At 31.0% G+C, this 13,058-nt stretch overlaps 1 protein-coding gene and 1 long non-coding RNA gene across 3 annotated transcripts in view; one reads left to right on the forward strand and one right to left on the reverse strand.

Moving 5' to 3' along the window:
• The first annotated feature begins 4,279 nt into the window (after positions 1-4,279).
• Positions 4,280-13,058, forward strand: part of LOC121127346 (uncharacterized) — a 46,174-nt gene continuing 37,395 nt past the window's right edge. The window contains exons 1-2 of one of the 2 annotated variants that reach the window (XM_040722695.2): positions 4,281-4,459; positions 5,138-5,252. In XM_040722695.2, the coding sequence (XP_040578629.1) occupies positions 4,305-4,459; positions 5,138-5,252 (270 nt within the window). In that variant the 5' untranslated portion in view covers positions 4,281-4,304. Of the gene's footprint in view, positions 4,460-5,137; positions 5,253-13,058 lie in introns of both variants that reach the window. The other variant, XM_040722696.2, reaches the window with a different exon arrangement.
• Positions 6,785-10,407, reverse strand: LOC121127348 (uncharacterized). The gene is made up of 2 exons (XR_005867801.2): positions 8,813-10,407; positions 6,785-8,760 (listed from the first exon to the last, which is right to left on the reverse strand). It is a non-coding gene; the product is annotated as an uncharacterized lncRNA (long non-coding RNA).

Genomic DNA, 13,058 nt, shown 5'->3' on the forward strand with positions numbered 1-13,058 from the left:
AATTGTTTTTTACAGACGATTGCACGGTCATACCAAGAAGCGACAAATTCGAGGAAGAAAGAGCATACACTCCTGAAAGAATATAGAAGAGAGTCTGGTTTAGTAATTAATGATAAGAAAACACAGATATTGACAAACTCTACGGAAAAAATAAATAAAATTAGCGCTACTTATCTCGTTTAAAAAGCATTTGTCCTTGGCAATGTAGTTTCGATGGAGGATTAGAGATCCCATAACATAAGTCGGGTAGATGAGAAAATATATCACTCAATAAAAGAAATCCAGAATCACAAACTTGGGGTTCTTGATAAAATAAAATGTTGGAATATGAGAATACTCTCAGGAATTAATCACATTCTTCGATGTACCCCTTTTGACATATTGTAGGACCAAGATTGGAAAAGAAAGAGCATAGAGTTTGTTGGCACTCCAAAATCAATCGGTCATCGGAGACTCTTCTTACCAAAGGGTAGATGTGGACTCGGAATGAAGGATCTAGAGTTGCACTGGGAAATTTTGATTTTCTCTTGGTACAAGAGAGCGCATCTTGTTGATTATCTTTGGAAAAAACTCTACATGGAAGCATGCAGAGGGACCATAACGAGTACACCGACATCATCTCCATGGAAGGAATTAAAACCATCCAACGACATCCTCAATGTGTATTGGAGGTCAGGGGGGTGAATGGCCCTCTAGTTGGAAACCCAGAGGTACAAATAGGTATTCCTAATAAGATCAGAACGGAGCATGGTCTTAACACCTTAAATGATGTAATTACCAAGGATATAATCACCCATCTGATCATGAGTATGCTACGCGATTACCTCCTAAGGTTTTTCAAGCAAACCAAAAGACACTTCATCTAAGAGTAGCACTAAATATTAATAATAAAGCAATTAAAGAGGAAGTGAGAAAAAGACAGCCTCCAAACGATCTCTGTAACACTTTAAAATGCAAAATAAAGGATAGAATGATCCAGAAACAATATGTGAGGTCATTATTCGATCCATATCTTACTCCTAAACAGTCCTACCTTAGATACCGTTGTCGAGAGACACCCCTTGCAAAGACCGCAACAAAAATAAAACTCTCGCCCATGTATTTCGTGACTGTGAATATTTGGAAGTAATATGGTTTATAATGGCTGAACGACTGACTCACTACCTAGGGAGAGGGCCCACCCAAGAGGAAAAAATTTATGGCTTGAACGACATGGCTCTTCGGTTCAAAATTGGATTCAAATCCATTGCAAAATTGCAAAACATGATTGCAGGTCCAATTATGAAAATATTAAACTTCACAAAAATATAGCCTACGCTGCTCTTAATGAATTTCGCTTTTTATCATGCGTGTTGTGATTGTACTTTTAATTAGATATTTTTTACTAATTTGTAAGATGATGTTTTTTTATTATTAATATTATGTATTATAGGTGAGGTTGTTGTTGTTGTTTTTCCTTGTCTCCCTTATTTCGTTTTCTCTTAAGATTGTTTTGTTTAAAAAAAGAAGAAAAAAAAATGTTTCTATATTTAGAAAAAAAACTAAAACTTAAACGCGATATATGTGAGATCTGTAAAAACTAATTTAGATTTACATATTTTGTCTGTAATTAACTTTTTAGTAAATATATCTTTCTATTCGAAATAATATAAAAAATAAAATAAAAGTGATCGATTTTTCCGTTTGTTCTTTCTTTTATCCTCTTCAAGACATTGTAACCGTGAAGGATATGATTCAACAATAGAATCCATTTTAAATTTGGTTCTATTTAAAAGTTCTGGTTCTCTAAAAAGTTGGTTTGTCATATATCTTTTTTATATCGATGTTAATTCACTCCACACGATTTCTTCAAGTCATTCAATATCACGGTGTGTCAGCGTCATGGGTCCTTTTTTTCCTCATAAATTTTTCATTTTTGAAAACATGCCTTGTACTAGTATAAAATGATTATGTGTGTATTAATGGTGTTATATGCCCTCTAGGATTTTAGGAAAAAATGGCAGTTGAAAAAATGAATGGAGAAAAATAAGTAAAAGTGTCTAAGTGGAAAAAATGCCAAGATTATTTAAAACTGATGTATCACCTATACTTAATATAACAGAAAAATAAGCAAACACGATAGCGGTTTCAATGGAATAAGTGCTAGTCACTTAATTCTCCGTCATCAATTATGATATCATTAGACATGATGGATTATTCATATTTGAGAGGTATCTTGGATTGACGGACAAGTATTTGCATAATAATGACAAGAGCAGCGATTACCCCTTAGTTATGATCTAGGATGCGTCAGAAGAAGATCTGGTTATGTGTGGCGCGACTAACAACTGTAGAGATTCGGCAGGTAGTCAAAGGTAAAGTTGCTGAAGAGTACAAGGCAAACTGTAAAGCTCAGTACAGTTGGAGCAATCTTAAATTACAATAGAACGATGACCTTCGTCTTTAGATAAACCTTCTTTCTTGTCCAAAGAGAACGAAACAGGTTGCATCACGTAGTTACCTAAAGACTCGAAATGTCAAACTTGTTTATCTAGGAATGTGAATTCATACTTGCAATGGATATCATATCTTTTTAATAATTTTTATGTTTATTTTTTTATGTGATACAATGACATAACATACGTAACTAGTCCGTAATAATGGTCTTCGGTACTATTTATCAAATATGAATATTAAAACTGTATATATTCATTCATTTCAATTTCAAGTGAGAATTTTTCTCCAACTTCATTAACATGTAAAACAAATATTAATTTAAATTAGTTTGTCAATGTTTAATTCCATCAATTGATCTATTTATTGAAGAAAAGGAAATACATATGTAATGACACCGAAACGGCTGTAAAAAAATTATTAGACACGCAGGTAATTATCTAATTTGGTACGATTCAATACGTATGGTTGTGGCCAACTCTATGGGAATGTTTCAGTTTCTCAAAGATTTCAGACACCTTATATTTCTCTTAAATGTATTGTACTTTAAAAGTTTGGCATTTGTGAAACTGTGTTGTCTATTTAACTCTAGGTTAAACTTTTCAATTACAGAGAAATACAATCTTCTTTATTCATTTTGATCATGGTGGGTATTTTCAATTTCTGGTGATCTTAAATATTTAAGAGTTTTTTTGTTTTTTTAGTGATCCCATTTTTTATAATGGTGTACTTGCAAACAGACAGCATTATTTTAATATTCTTTACGATTTCAATATCTCATATTGACGTTATATCCTGCAATAAATAATATCATAATATAATACCGTACTTCATACAAATTCAAAAAAAAACAAAAACAATTATTAATTATATTTGAAATATTTCAGTTCCCAACTCATTAGGAATAGATCTTCTTATTGTGTCAATCTTGGAATCTTATTCCTAACGAAGGAGTTCACCCTACTCTCTTATGAGACTTGGTTCTTTTCCTCCGATCAATTTCCATCCTGTAGTCCTTCGTTGAATATTGAATTACGATTGTATGATATTAACTATTCTTATTTATAACAGGTTATTATGTCATGATAAACATTGAAATAAATAATATTAAGATAACGCTGTCTGTTTGCAAGAACAACCCTATAAAAAATAGAATCAATAAAAAAACAAAAAAAAATTTAAATATTTTAAAATAGGTATTTTTTAAAAATAGAACATGATTTTTTAATAATATAAGCTGCAATAATTCTTATTACTATGAATGATTCATAAGTAGAGTTGACATTATTGTAAAGAAAAAATGAGTGGGTTTCCACAGATTTCTCGTCAATGCCGACACACAGCAGGACTATAGAATGATCATTTTTAAAAATGGACCCTTAAAGTATAGAAAATGAGAAGATCTAGTTGGTTTGAAAGATGTATACACCAAATAAGAATTAAATCCGAATCACAGGGAGTCACACACGTCTTAAAACAGCAAAAGAAGAGGATAAATTACTCTGAATTATTATAATTCCAACTTTTTAGACTTGATGCGTCAGAGATAAACTGTTATCCGTTTTGGATTCTTTGCTCAAAGATAGATTATATCGTTGGTTAAAATTTTATATTCTTTTTTATTATTGTATTTTCAATTAAATAAGGATAAATTATTATAGTTCGTGTGATAAAAAAAATAATATATTGCTTAAATTTTTTTTTTTAAATCGCTTCTTTATATTGTAATTAATGTTCTACTGAATTAAATCATAAGTATCATTTTATAACTTATTCCAGGTTATTGTTTTTACCCTCATATAGGTTACTAACCATGTAAGATACTTAAATATACGCAGGTAAGAAAATATAAGAAAACAGTAAGAAATAAAATGAATAACCGGACTAAAGCTTTTAAGTATTCTTTCTTCTTTACATTTGTTATTTTGATAATATGTAGCTTTATCTTTCAAAATAAAGTTTACATTAATATTATGGAAGGAAATATTTTTTACAATGAACCGCTAATAACGGCATGGAAATCTAAGTAAGATATTTAATCATTAAAATTATAATTAAATTTGTGATAAATTCTAATTAATGTGAGGTTTTTGTTAATTCTATGTATCCGATTATTTTCTTATTTTATTGTCTTTCAATACGAAATTCCATTTATATTATATTTTAAAGGAAATTTTTTTAGTATTTATAGTTCTGATAAAAAATGATATTTTTCTACCGAATACACCTAAGAAAAAGATAAACAAATAACAACAAAAATTTGATTGAATATTACTTTATGAATTAATATAATTTTTTTTTAGATAATAATAATTAAAATTTAGTGAGATTAAATTAATCTTTATGAAATGCCTGTTTTTGTAGTTATCAACTTTCCACTCAAAAAATTTGTACTATATTAATAAATTTTTTGGATGTTTTGTTATGAAATTGATCTAAAGTAGTATTTTCTGGAATTTAAAATAAGGGAATGTTCCTTATTTTCAATTTTTTCATTGTAATTTATTCTTAAATATGGCAACAATAATTTAAAATCAAATTTGTTTCCTTACCGATAATGATTAATGTATATATTTGCTTTTCCATTTCTTATATTTTAACTAAATACTATTTGATTGACACTGTTATTACATCATATAAATCACAGTACAACCATATCATTATGTTTAACTAAATTTAAAGTGTATAATGTATTTTTCCGTAGATTCAATAATTTATCTCAAAATGTAATTCCCAATATTAGACGACAAAAAACTGTAAATAGTAAAAGAGTAACCAAAATTATGGGAATGAATCCTTTCGTACAATACGCTTTTGAGGTAAAAAAATTATATATATATTTCTACATCAGTGTATTGAAATTTCAACTTTTCAAATTGTACTAAATTTTACTATAAGAAATACACTAGATTAATGACTTTTCCGTATCATTTTTTATACATATTAATATTACGGTTGTTTGAGGGATAACAAAAAAACTTGACTCATAGTTATACATAATTTGTATTTAGGTGATTCTGAGTATCTGCTTGTAGTAAAAGTATTTTTTTTAACTTACTACATATTTAATATATTAATAAAACTAAGAGAAAGATGACAACCCCGGATTTAGACAGCTTAACACCGTTAATAAAAAAGATAGTATTAACGTGTAAGAATACATAATATAGAGTAAAATCAAAACAACTCATTTAAAAGACTTATTAAAAAAAATATTTGGAAATAAAGAAACTTTTAAAAAAGACTTAGTTTACCATTCAGTATTGCACTCTTATAGAAAATCTTCGTCATTGATATTGATCTCCTGATTCTTGCCTCCATTCCTTGAGGTATTGCCTTTTTTATATGTTCTTCCCGTGTACATGACTGTTTGGATTTTTTTCATCAAGGCTTCTATTTCGAATTTATCTGGGTGAGTGGAAGCCGTTGCCACGAGTCAACTCTATAGCATTACCAAACAGTTTTACTAATGGATCACCAATATTTTAGTTCTAATTTTAACTACCACATCTATCGTGTATATATTTAAATGATATCGGGAGATAAGTTGCTCTCAGAAAAATATAATTTATACATACCAATATAGACTTGTACATGAACGATAGATATGGTAACCCGCCTTTAGTATTGAATAAAATTATATGAATTTGAACGTAATTTGGTGTGAACATTTACCCTTGTGGCATAATTATGAACCTTTATCCTTATATTTGATCATCTCACTCAAATATGGCGTGGCACAAAAAATCTTGCTTTCATTTTTATTTGAGGAAGTCGTATTTCTGTAATAAATTTAACAGTTACATCTATTGTTATACATCTATTTTATCTTTCCCACAATTACCACATCCATAAATATTTAATAATGAAGAATTAATTTGTTTTTCTAGAATTTTTAAGTATTTTTTTCACAAAAAAGTATTGTTCTATTCATTTTTTTCGGTTTTATATCATTTTCTTCAAAAAAAAAAAAAGGGAATAAGGTCGATAATATAAAAATTCTATTTTGATTCAATTATTTTTTTGTTTTTGTTTTTTTGCTGAAGTTGAAGTTTCAATTGGAATTCTAGTATCTTTTTGAAAAATCTGGGGATGTTGCATTAGATCCTTGGAGAGATAAATTTGACTCATTTAATATTGCACAGATGTCAACCAAGTAAGTAATTTAGTGAAGCTGGTTTTTTGTCGCCAATAAGTGCTTTAAACTGTGATTTAGATTATGATTCAAAATTGTTTTTATTTTATCATGAAGATCAAAAACACGTTTTAAATCTTTGCCTCTAAACAACATCTCACAACAGTGTGAAATAACTATATTTTTTTTATAGAATTCAAAGGGGAAGCCGGAGAGTCCCAGTGATTGGAATTTTTATTTTTTATCAAATTAGTAATTTATTTTACAGAGATTTGAAAGTTCAAGTCCGAAGTGTCTACTTCATTAGCTTTGGAAAGAACAACATCGTCAAAGTCTTCATCAGCAAGAGCTTGCTCGTATCTCCTTCATCCCAAAAAGAAAATACATTTAATCTGCTCTTTGCAGTCTTTACATCTATATAGCTTCGAATAAAAATATTTTATTTATCTCGAAATATTTGATTGAATATTGATGATTATACTCTTTTTAACTCCTAATGGTGAGATTTTCTTGAGCTTTGAATATTTTATTCTTTGGCAGAAAAATGTAGGAAGTATTCTATATTATGTTCTATATGTTCTGAATTCAATGTAATTGCTCTACCTATATCTTCGTAACGTAGAATATCGTCCAACTCTTGATAAACGGTAAAATGAAAAATTGGAAAAAATTGACATGTTTTGCCACTTTTGACCATTAATATGACCTTAAAACTATACTTTATTAATATATATTAATAAATCAAAGTTTGTATATATCAAAGTTTGTATCAATGTTAACTGTAAATAATTTTTGAGTGTAGATACTTGATTTAAGAAACAAGAATACAATCGAGTGTGTGGGTCATATTAAGAAAGGACAAAATAGATTTCAATTTTATAAAAACACTATGTAAATATCAAATAAATATCGTAGGAGTTTAGATCAACTCATATTTAAAAAAAATGGAAAGTAGATTTTAAAAAATTGAATGTGACTGTAGATGAGGCTTAGCAACGAGGTAGAATATTTCTTCTCTCGTCAGCTCTTATTAAAAAAATTTATCAAGATTATAATTTTTTTATTTTTGAGGAGAAAACATCTAGGTATTGAGTAACTATGTTTGAGTGTAATCATAAAAAATGGAGAGTTATCTTCTATATATTTATAATACAAACTTTTCCTGTTCATGGATGCTTAACAAAATCTGGGCAGTGACGGGTATTACCGCTACTTTAAAAAACTATAAAGCTATTGCTTCAATTATAAAGTGCTTTAAGGGTTACAACATCTGGCTCCGACAGTACGAGCTCGCATGGGAATGGTGCTGTGAGGGAAGTGATGGGATTGGGCGCAGCACGCTGTAGTATAATATATATATACACTTGAATATAAGGAGCTGAATAGCTAACGTCTGTGTATTATTTATAAACGGGAGAAAGAAGCTACAAGCTATCACGGCCATGACTACATTAAATATAATGGATGTGATACCGAGATTTGACAGGTATGTACGTCTGTAGACGTCAATGTTTGGGTTCGACAGGCAGAGTTGGCCAAGGATCTTCCAAAGATAGAAGACATGGGAGGATTTGTTCCGTTGTTTTTGGATGGAAGAGCCTTTTCAGTAAACAATCAACTTGCTGAGAAGGAGAAGGGTGACAGTATAGAAATCTTTCATCCTCTCAAGAGCGTTCTCTGTCTACGATACAATTAGAGTTAGAAGATGGAGTCCGGGAGAGTCGATAGAGGTTTTTCTGGCGGAGACAAATAACCTAACCTGTCTAATGGGTCTGTTAGACAGGTCCAAACTGGTACGGCTTTCTTTTATTTCAGGACTTTCCCTCAACATAAGCACGTGGATAAGAGTAGCCTCAAGTGTTGTGAAGAGAGTGCGCGGAGAGGGCCCATGGAACGAGGAAATAGGGCGCCACCATTGAAATATTACGGGATATTACTAAAAAAATAGCGAGTCTCGGACCCCGTGCGTGGAGGTTGGAGGGTGAACATAAGTGGGACATTGGAAGTGTGATGTGATGCAGGTTCAATAGCCTATGGCGTAGCAAAAGGAAGAGATGGCAGGAAAGTTGAGGATGGAGCTTGGATAAGAAAAAAGAACGATGGAACTCACATAAATCTTGCTGAATTAAATGTGGTATTCGGGGGTGTCAGCATGGCAGGAGAAACCTGGAGTGGTTAGGATATCCGAAATGCTAATTAAGAGAAGAGTGTCATTATTGGCTGATGTCTTGAGGGAATACATACCAACATGGAACATGAATGGGTGATAACCGAGATAAACATAACTGACAACCTAAGAAGAGTACCCAAAGCATAGTATGTTGGCTTAAAAAGTGAACAAGATTTGGAAGAAATACTACATAAAACCCACAAACTCTATCATAGAGGTAAAAACAACATTATACACTTTACTAAAGAAACCGTCGAAAATGTTCCATCAAGTCTGGTAGAGAGTTGTGAAATTGTGCAAGGAGTGTAATTCAACTGAACCCGCACTGAAGAGGAACGTGAGCATGTCATTATCAGTAGAAAATGACTAGCAAGAAGTTTCAGTCTATGTTACCTACGTCGGATGCAATAAGTTTTTATTCCCTTGGGTGAGGAATGAGAACAAATAGTCATGAAGTACTTTTAGAGCGCTCTTGTATAGTCGGCAGGAGGGAGTGAGAGATTGAATAAGTTAAATATTTATCTCTAGGTTATGTTTGTACGCCTTCTCCGCCTCCTGTTTCTCCTTTTTCTTTTTTTTTCTCTCTCCCATATTTTTCCTTATAATAGGAATTTACAAAATATGTATGTACATTGGTAATTTACAAAAAATATTCTTATGTCTTTAAATTAATAACTGGGAATTGATTTTTATTATAAAAGTTATAAAATATTACAATTAGATCTATTTAATATGAATGTATGTATATGAAATAAGTAAATAAATATATATTTATAAAATAAAAAGTTGTGGTCTATGCAGATTCGCTATATGGAGATCGTTGAGAAGGAAAATGAAGTAGAAGTGTGCCATAGAATGGTTGATGGGTTCAGTCTGATGGGGCCTCCCAAGAATTTGTTTGCAATTACGAAAAGATGTTTAGCTCAAAAAATTTAAATATTACTGTGAGCAAATGGGTGGGGGGGGCAATATTTCATTTACATAGGCATATAAACCCTCAGGTAATGGAATTAAGGAAAAAAATATAAGCCATGAAAGCAATGGCTACCAGAAATTACTGCGTATATTGCTATAATATATCCCCCTCCCTCCCTTAGTGAAAACGACGTAATCCCAAACAAGAGAATAGTGACTCGTCTAAGATTAATGGAAAGGCGGAAGGAAGGGGTTGTTACGACTCTCAAGAGCCACTTCAACTTTGACGTGGGTGGTGTTCTGCGGCATGTTGGATATATAATAAGAAGAAAGAGTTTAGAGCCATATTTAGTTTAGTTTAGAGTATAGCAACACCAAGAGAGAGTCAAGGGAGCTCTAGCCTCAGGAGAACGTCAAAAGTAAGTTGGAGGTCTGATCGGTTCGATATCTTTGGGACTGATATGAGTGATATTGATATCATGGGGGAATGAGTGCTAGAGCATGGATTTATCAACTACAAGATTATCAAACTCAATTAATATCTTTAGTTTTGTCACCATTTCATTTTTGTCAAATATATTCCTATTTTTCCTTTTCATTTTATATTCTCCCGCCTTCTAAGTTAAATTACAAATTAAATATATTATAATTTACGTAGTTACTAATATTAATATATATATATATTAAACTCAAATTATATAATTTGAATTTGGACAAAAAAAATAAATAACAATAACCAGTTCTGGGAATAAATATGAACAGCCAAATAGTCTAGACACAAACTTCGATCAATCATGGGATTTATGTTCAAATTGTGGGGAAAGATGAGATACCCAAGGATATTAGCTTAAATAAAAACATTCAATTGATTTATGTGACTTTATTTGGCCAACAATGACCTTCTAAATATAATTTATCATATGTATAGGCTCAGATATTGATTAAAATGGAGATGTCATACTAATAAAACGAGCTGACAAGATAAAGCTTTAATTGCAGAGAAACAATATTATCACTTTTAATGTTCTATGTAAATAAATCATGCACTATTATTCGTATCGACGTCATGATGATTAAGTTTCCAAATGATATAAATACTGTCCACATAATTTATCCTGCCTTCTATTTGGATATTCGACCTTTCAACCATGACGTGACACTTCATTTTGTCGACGAGGAAGAGCAAGGGAGTGTTCGGAATTTTCGTGACATTGGATTAAATTGCAAATTAAGGCCTCATGAAATCAAGAATAGCAATGTTCTAAGTGGGTTTCGCCACAAAAAGTTACTTTTCATATGGATCACTACTTCAAAATGGCAATATTTTCTAGACATTATTCTGAAATGTATATTAATCAACATTTTTCTTCAATTGAAGAAAAAGCTTACAGTAAGAAACCCTTTAGTGAAAGGAATCATATGTTTGCAAAGTACTTCTTCTTTCTTCAAATGAATGCCAAAAAGTACGTTCGGTAATTTACACACTCATTATCTGGCTAATTACCTTACTTTTATGACATATAGACCTATTGGTAAACCATCTAACATCCAATACAATATATCTCTTCATATATAATGTAGTTTTTTCCATATATATAATACATTTTTTCCATTGAATTTATATTTCTGGAAGGTTACCTTCCTAAACGAGCTTCAAGTCTGTTCGGTTTTTTTTTAAATCGTTGGGGTAGAGAGATCATAAACCAGAAATATATTCAATCGTGCCAAGATCTGTCTCATGTATTCTCTGCACTGATGGTATTTTAAAAGTAAACGGTTTTCTTCTTAATAACAGAAATTCATCCTCCGACCCCACCCCACAAAAAAATTAATAAATCATATAACAGGTGGTTGACGTTACAAGGGTTATAATTCAGTAATACCAGAAGTCCCAATCCATCTTTCTCTAAAAATCCCGTTTCAACCTATAACTACAATTAGGAGATAGGATTTGATTCGACATATCTGTTGACAGAGATTTTTATATGATATTTACCCAATATTCGAACCATAATTATAATAAGGAAAATGCTACAACTTCAGAAATCTGGATTTTTTTTCTCATAATCTAAATCAGTGCTGCAACTCAAACGGAATTAAATCTGTCGTAGGGATAAGTTATATTATTGAAGGAAAATAATTCCCTACGGTTATCCCTACTGAGGAATGTGAATCCCCACAGAACTTCGTCGGGTAAACATACTTCATAAATCATAACATTACTATGAGAGGAAGAGTTTGAATTGAGTGGCTCAGTAGTTGTAGTTTATTTGTGATTTATTTGGATATGTTCAAAAGAACATTCGTGTAACGGATCTTTATCGCCCCCCCCCCACCGTTGTTTCAATTAATCCATATCTTCTCATTTTAATATCCTTGGAATATGACTTGATGTTCAGGGATCTCGACCATTCGAAGGAAAATCTTTGTCCCTCTCATTGGCTGTCGTCTCCTTTAACGGGTGGACCATTCATTGTCGAGATACATTTTAACATAAGTCCCCAATATAGTGACTTCCTATCTCGTAAATCATCACTTCAAAAATAGATCATTCGCTCAAGGTTTTTTATGGACTCCTCTTATACTGATTAATTACTATATATACCATGAATAATCATATAATAGACCCAATAAGAACCCAATTCTTCCTCTATTCAAAGTCACTTCATTGAAAATCCTAAATTCACCTCTATTTCGTATTCTACTATTTTAAAGGAGACTTTAATAAACATAACAAACAAATTACTCATCTCAAACACACTGATTTGTTGTATAAATTTCATTTACATGGTTGAACCTTTAATGTAAATATAAGTAAACATTAGAAGGAAGAGTTTGAACTGAGTTACTCAATAGTTCTAGGTTATCAACTCATTGTTCTAATGAACTCTTTACTTTTCAATTGTATATTCTAGACACTCGCCTCCTACCTTAAATTTGATGTACAAGGACCTTGTCCTTTTGGAGAAAGATATAATGGGTTAATCTTTGGATATCATTTTCTTTCATGGAAACATCATTCATTCTTTTTAAAGATACTAATTAACATCAAGGATAGTGACTTTTAACCTGTTTCAACAATGAATACACCCGTCACTCTAGAGTTATTTGTATTTTCAATATAGGGACTATCTCCTACTACTGCTATTTTTAAGAATACTAATTAAAGTTATTATATGACAACTATCTCTTAGTTTGGAAAAACTACCCCTAACATTCTAGTGTCCAGGATATCCATCTTCCGTCCTATTGACTCTTGAGACATTAATCCGCAAAGCTCAACGTAAGAATATATCCACTTACCTCTCCATCTGTTTTCATTCGTTATTTCTAGTTAATTAAAGTAGTTGTTTATAATAAAAGGATCTATAATTCTTAATCTTGAATTTTAAATAATTAACAAAG

Source organism: Lepeophtheirus salmonis, chromosome 12, assembly GCF_016086655.4.
Source record: "Lepeophtheirus salmonis chromosome 12, UVic_Lsal_1.4, whole genome shotgun sequence".
Taxonomy (NCBI): Eukaryota; Metazoa; Arthropoda; class Copepoda; order Siphonostomatoida; family Caligidae; genus Lepeophtheirus; species Lepeophtheirus salmonis.